Genomic DNA, 7,435 nt, shown 5'->3' with positions numbered 1-7,435 from the left:
AAAAACAATTAAATAACACTAAATGTTATTTTAAAATAAATAACATTTTAAAACTAAACAATAGTCTGAAATAAAATTCAAATAAAATGATAATATAAAAATGCAAATGAATTAATTCAAAATATTAATAAATACTATAATAGTATAAAAAAAAATAACCACAATTCTCTGTTCCTATTGGATACCTTAATGCAGAAGACATGCTCTCCTGGAGCCCCGTAAAGTTTACGTCCATTGAACACTGTGAACACATTCAGATCTTCCAGATCTCCAACGAACTGCAGGTGTCGAGGTTCCTACAAACATATATATGCATCCAGACTTTATATGCATGTTTACTTTGTGTGTGTATGAATAGGTTTTTGTATGTTTGTGTGCGGCACCTTCGATTGTCCTTTGCTGGAGCAGTAGAGTCCAGAGCGTCGTAAAATAAAATAAAGTTTCTTCCAAGACTTTTTCCCGCCCTCTCTCACATGGAGAAAGCCTTGAATCTCCGGACAGGAGCCACTCTTTACCATATTCTACAAGACATACATGGTTTTATGAAAACAATACAATTGGCATTTTGATGTTTTTAACAGCTGTAGATCACCATACCTGCACCAGCTCTGATGACGTCATGCCTTTAGTATCATCAGCACTGTCAGAGATCATGTGCCCCGGGAAAAATAACTGCATAATGGTGAAAAAAAAGAAGAAAATTCTATTTAAAAAGGCCATATTTGCAAATATGTTACTTAATTCAAGATAAATGGATTGTAAATGTCTTCTTATACAAATACAAATATTTTTAGACAAATTATTGGGTGATGATGAAGAGGTTTCATACCACAGGTTTTTTAAAGAACTCATATTTGGCGTAGTTTTTGCGGAAGATCAGCTTTGTGTCACTTTCTACAGGCCAGGATGACTGTACCTGCACTACAAGCTCATGGTCTTCCAGACAGCGCTCTGAAAGAAAGAAAATAAGTTAACAAAAAAAACAATGTTTAATTTCATTTAAAATGAGAAATAAAAAAATAAACCAAAACATTACTCAAATTCAAATAAACTTTAACAAAGATTGAATTTAAAAATTAAATGTTTAATTAAATTAAACATTAAATTAAATTACATTTTATTAAAGTTTAACTAAATTAAAAATACATTTATTTAATTAAATAAATTGAATTAAAATAAAATGTAAAGATTTAAAAAATAAATTAAATTAAACATTTAATTAAATGTCTCTAGAATTAATACATTTCTTACTTTAATTAAAAAAACTATTTTTAATTTAATTAAAATTGAAACCAAATTTTAAAAAATATATTTTAAATTACATTAAAACATAAATACAATTCCAATTAAATGCAACAATGATTTAAATTAAACATTAAAATACATTTTTAATTAAATTACATTTTATTAAAGTTTAAGTAAATTAAAAATACATTTATAACATAACATAAATTTTAAAAAGTACAATTATTTTAAAAAAATTAATTAAATTTGCAATGAATTAAATTAAGTATTTAACTTTTCCTTATTAAATTAAATTTGAAACCGAAGCTGAATTTAAATAAATACATGCATTTTTAAAATAAAATCATTTTAAAAATACACTAAATTAAATGTAAAATACAAATTAAATTTAACATTAATAAAAAAAGTCTTTAGAATCAATAAATTTCTTACCTTAATTTAAAACAATTAAATGACTTACATTTGAATAAATTTAATTAAATAAAAAATGTATTTAAATTGAAACCAAGTTAAAAAAAATTCTAATTAAATTGAACAATGATTTAGATTAAAAATTAAGCCTTAAATTAAACTTGATTAAATTTAACTAAATTAAAAATAAATGTTAAATTTAAAAATGAATTACACTGAATTTAATTGAAAACAAGTGACTTAACATGAAAAAGTTTAATTAACTTAAAAATGAAAAACAATGTTTAATTTAATTTAAATTATTTACAAATTAAACTAAAAACAAAAAATACATTTAACAATTCAAATTAAACAAAGTCAAACTTTATAAAAGTTTTACTAAATTAAAAATAAATTGGATCAAACTTAATAGAAACCGAAACTGAATTTAAAAATCATTTAAAGAATATATTAAATTCAGTTTAAAAATACAAATCAAATTCAACATTCATTTAAATAAAAAGAAATATACACATTAAATTAAAATCTATTTTGTAAATTAAATTAAATCAATGTCTTTTGGTTTAAAAAAAAGTGTTAAAGAGGTTTTACAAATTAAACTGTCATTCACAAGCCATCAAAACCAAAAGGTCTATCCAATCCAGCAGCACATGTCAAAAGCACAACTAAAGCTACTGTAAAAGCCTGTATAACATGTTGGTTATGTTCATTTTGATGCTATTTTCCACAACACCCCTGGGCCAGCTTTCTTTCAGAAAGGAATCAGTCATTATAAAAGCACAATAAGACATGTCAGCTTTTGTCTCCTCACTATTTCTACACAAACAAGGTGGCACCTGAGACGCCATTTAGAGGATTTTGTCCAAACAATAAGGTGTTCAACTACATTATTGATTTGTCAAAAGCAAAAACACAAGATAATGATTTGTTTTGCAGTGCAAAGCAACATAGCAAATGCAACCTACTTTGCAACATTGGTAAGTTAGCTAAAAGGATTAAGCCTAATCTTATTTCATGATATAATCATTTTATTTCACAATAACAATTTATATTATGATATAGTCAATTTTTTTTCTATTTTATCTTTATTATTAATAATAACTAAAGGACAAATACAATAAAACAAAGGCACAAATAAAATACATGGGCCATTTTATTTCGTTTTTTGTATTTTCATTTCTTCCAAATTTAGTTTTTTAATTTTAGTAGAGTCTATTTTGTTATATTGCAAAAATATTAATCAAAACGTATGTCTAATAAATCAATAAATCAGCAATTTATTAAAGCTTAACAAAACGTTGGGCCCTATGATGTTTTTTTTCTCAAATTCAGTGTTATTTAAATTAAATTTAAATTTATGCTAAATTAAAATAATAAAAAAAATAAATTAAACAGAAACAAAATTAAAATATTATAAATCAAAAAGTTCAATGTTTAATGTAAAATAAAAATAAAAACAACTTAATGTTAAAACAAATCGCAATTAATTTCAGAAAAAAAATACACTACTGCTAAAATTTAAAATTAAACTAAAGAATTAAAAAAATAAAAATAAATTTAAAAAATAAAAATAAAATAAATAAAACGATAATAAATGAATAAATAAATTAAATTAATAAAAAAATAATGATGAATTAAAAAATAAAACGAATGAATATGTTTTGAATAAATGAATAAATAAAATATTTTTTAAATAAAAAATTAATAAAATAAAATGAATAAATATTTTTTTAAATAAATGAATAAAATTAATTAATAAATAAAAAATTAATTTAAAAAATTTAATTAAATAAAAAGAATATTTTTTAAATAAATGAAGTCAAATTAAATAAATAAAAACAAATAAATACAATTTAAAAAATAAAATGAATAAATATTCTTAATAAATGAATAAATAAATTTTAATAATTAAATATAAATAAATATTAAAAATAAATATTTTAAAATAAATAAATTAATAAATTCATTCATTTAAAAATGTATTTATTTTATATATTTAATTAATAATAAAATAATAAAAAGTGTTAAAGTAATGCAAGCTTTTTTTTTGTACTGTAGGCCAGTTTGTATTTTAACATCATCCTCAAGTCTTACCCAGGCCTAAAGCAGAATGATGTTCAATGAGAGCCCAGCTTTCCTCATCCGTACAGTGTGCGTTCTGCGCTAGCATTTGACAAACATCATGCGCCGTCGTCCCAGAAGTCACCAACACCGACCGACTGTGCGTGGCGTCCCCAAAAACCCGGAGCACCTACGAAAAACACACAAGAATCTGCTCGTAAATCATTTAGAAACCAAGATGCACGCAAACGCATCTGACTTTCCAAGCTCGCTTTGTTTGTTTAAGGTCATGAACTTTTCTGAGTGCCAAAGAATGTGTTGTGTTGTGTATTTTTATTGACAAGTCTATGAACTGAACACCCTGTGATGTGTTTGTGTACACGCACGCTCGTTTTTCCCCGAGGATGGCGTGTCATGCCGTCTGTCACCTATTATAACTACTGAGAATTCGTAGCGCCACAGGCGACTGTCTGTCATTTGTGTCACAGTTTAAACCATGCAGGCACGCTTACGTGTGTGCTGCTGTTGGAGGGAGGATCGCGGCCGCCGAGAGATCCGGTCAGCACCGGGGAGTGCGTCGGGCTGCAGAGCTCCGGAAACGGATTAGGAATCAAAGGTGCGGATGAAGCTCGAAACTCCCTTTTAGTTTGAATGCTGAAATCACAAGACCAGGAAGAAGAATGAGTAAGAAGCCTCAAGAGCGTGTCAGCACATTTTGTTTCTGTAATCTGACATATTTTTGACTGAAACAAGTAAAAGGAGATTTAACATGAAATGTGAGGCAGGACTTCATGAATGGTTTGTAAAAAATTGCTCAGATGAACATGCAATATGAAAAAATAATTTTAAATTAATAAAATGTGTACAATGTGTTGTAAATAGGGCTTTGAATTTAACCTGGAACTGTAAAATAAAATAAAATAAAAATCTTAGACATCTTCAAACTCAACTAGGAACTGTTTGAAGCTGCATTGCTATAATTTAAAATAAAATAAATGCAATACAATAAAATAATTTATATTGATATACAATCATTTATTATAAATAAATATGTATTTTTTATTTTTTTATTTATTTATAAATAATTTATACAACACTATTGCTATACTTTAATATAAAATAAATAATAAACCAATAAAAAGATTTTTAAAAAATCATAAACTTATGTAAAATATAAATAAAATAATGCACGTAAAATATTGAAAAACAGAACTACATCTTTAAACACAACTTGGAGTTGTCTGAAGCCGTTTATGCACTATTGCTATAGTAAAATCAAATAAAATATTAAAAAATAAAAAAATATGTTTTTGTTTTTATGAAATAAAATTATTTATGTGAAAAAAAGCTGTTTTGATGCCACTTATGCACTATTTCTTAATTAAAATAAAATGAAATAAAATAAATAAAATATTTTTTTGTGAAATAAAAATTATGTATGCAAAATAAATGTAAAAAACATAACTACATCTTACAAAACAACTTGGAACTCCTTGAAACTGTTCATACACTATTTCTATAGTTAAAAATAAATAATAATAAAAAAAAATATTTTATAAAATACAATTGTGTATGTAAAATAAAAACAGAGCTACATCTTAAAACACAACTATTTCTATAGTTAATAATTATTTTTTATTTTCATGAAATAAAATTATGTGTGTAAAAAACAGAACTACATCTTTAAACACTTGGAATTGTTTGAAGCTGTTTATGCACTACTGTTATAGTAAAATAAAAAATATATTTAGTTTGAAGCATTTTATACACTATTTCTATAGTTAAAACAAAAAAATAAAAATATTTGTTTATTTTATGAAATAAAATTATGCATCTATAAAAAAAAACTACATTTTTAAACAACTTGGAATTGTTTGAAACACTTTATGCACTATTGCTATAGTAAAATAAAATATTTTTTTATTTATATAAATTTTTCTTTTATATTTTATGAAATTATGTATGCAAAATAATTTAATGTAATTATGTATTACTGCTTTAAATTGTTGTTGTTTTTCCAAAAACATTTTAAACAGTTTAATTTAATTGCATTTTTGTTTTTGTTTTTCTGAGTCAAAAATAAACACCATACATTTTTCCCTAATTTACAGAAGACACCTATTAAAATTTAATTCAGGCATTTTTAAAACAACAATCAATTTATGACAAATTAAAAGATGAATTACTTTCACCCCAAATACTAATTAGTTGTAATTCTACATTTTTAAAATTTGCACTATCCAAGGTTTAGCCCATTTGTCAGTAAGAATGTTTTACTCATTTAAAACACAAAATTTAATATGCTCCCTTATTCTTATATATATTTTAATATGTACAAGTCAGAATAAGCATGTTGTTACTCTGTGGTATATTCCATGGAAATAAATCAATTTTGTAAATTTACATTTACATTTTACTGAGAAATGTACATGTCTCAGTCAGAAATGTAGTCATTTAAAACACAAAATGTAATATGCTCCCTTATTCTTTTATACATTTTAATATGGACAAATCAGAATAAGCATGTTGTTTGAATTTTTACATAAATATTGTGTTCCACTGAATGACAATGTAACATCATTTCAACAAATTTTGACATTTTATTCTCCAAAAACTTTGAAACCTTAAAAGTAGACACTTTTATTGTGCTTTCCATGGAAAAAATCATTTGTGACCCTGGACCACAAAACCAGTCATAAGGTTAAATTTTACAAAACTGAGATATATACATCATATGAAAGCTCAGTAAATAAGCTTTCTATTGATGTTTGGTTTGTTAGGATAGGACAATATTTGGCCGAGATACATCTATTTGAAAATCTGGAATCTGAGGGTGCAAATAAATCAAAATACTGAGAAAATCACCTTTAAAGTTGCCCAAAATTAAGTTCTTAACAATGCATAGTACTAATCAAAAATTACATTTTGATAGGTTTACAGTAGGAATTTTACAAAAAATCTTCATGGAACATGATCTTTACTTAATTTCCTAATGATTTTTGGCATAAAAGAAAAATCTATAATTTTGACCCATACAATGTATTTTTGGCTATTGCTACTAATATACCCCAGCGACTTAAGACTGGTTTTGTGGTCCAGGGTCACATTTTTGTAAATTTATTTGACCCATATATATTTTTTAAGTTAAATAATTGCTAGCATTACTATTTTTTTGTTTGTTTGTTTTTGTATTGTAGGCCAGTTTGTATTTTAAGCAAATTTCCAGCCACAGTCAAATACTACAACAAGCACCAAATGCGACGACTTACCTGTGTGTGTTTCTGATGCTCAGAGGGATCGATCGAGGCCTTGACATCTGAAGGGTTTGTGAAGCCGGAGAGCATTTCACAGACACAGAATGTCTTCTAGACAGGGTCTCAATCGTCGGCCTCCTGAACACTTCCACCTCTGACCTGCAGCCTGTCACCTCCATCACTGCTGAGAGACACGACACAAACGCACCTTTTCAAGTCAGACGTCAAAAACAATTTGACCACTTCCAGGTGACTCATTCACCGAACAATTAGCTACTATACGCCAACCACGTGTCGCAACAACAATCAAAATTTGTTTTCCTGAGCACAAAGTTTCCCTTCCCAAAAATAGATTTACTCAACACGGCAGAACCTGATTTTCAGCCAAAACGAAAACAATGACGTGTGCCAAATCAGTGTAAGCAAGTCTTTCAGTCACACCTTTTGTTATTAGTCTTTTATCC

The 7,435-nt window shown here is 26.1% G+C and overlaps 1 protein-coding gene across 1 annotated transcript in view; it reads right to left on the bottom strand.

Annotated features, from left to right (window-relative positions):
* Positions 1-7,150, bottom strand: part of LOC141300300 (growth factor receptor-bound protein 7-like) — a 9,691-nt gene extending 2,541 nt beyond the window's left edge. The window contains exons 1-7 of the mRNA XM_073830617.1: positions 6,987-7,150; positions 4,230-4,371; positions 3,751-3,907; positions 830-951; positions 598-672; positions 384-521; positions 186-296 (exon numbers count right to left, since the gene is read on the bottom strand). Of these exons, the coding sequence (XP_073686718.1) occupies positions 186-296; positions 384-521; positions 598-672; positions 830-951; positions 3,751-3,907; positions 4,230-4,371; positions 6,987-7,150 (909 nt within the window). The remainder of the gene's footprint in view (positions 1-185; positions 297-383; positions 522-597; positions 673-829; positions 952-3,750; positions 3,908-4,229; positions 4,372-6,986) is intronic.
* Between the last annotated feature and the right edge of the window lie 285 nt (positions 7,151-7,435).

The sequence above is a fragment of the Garra rufa genome, chromosome 24 (genome assembly GCF_049309525.1).
Source record: "Garra rufa chromosome 24, GarRuf1.0, whole genome shotgun sequence".
In the NCBI taxonomy this organism is placed as follows: domain Eukaryota; kingdom Metazoa; phylum Chordata; class Actinopteri; order Cypriniformes; family Cyprinidae; genus Garra; species Garra rufa.
Note: the sequence above shows the minus strand (reverse complement) of the source record. Positions and strands in the feature narration are given on the sequence as shown.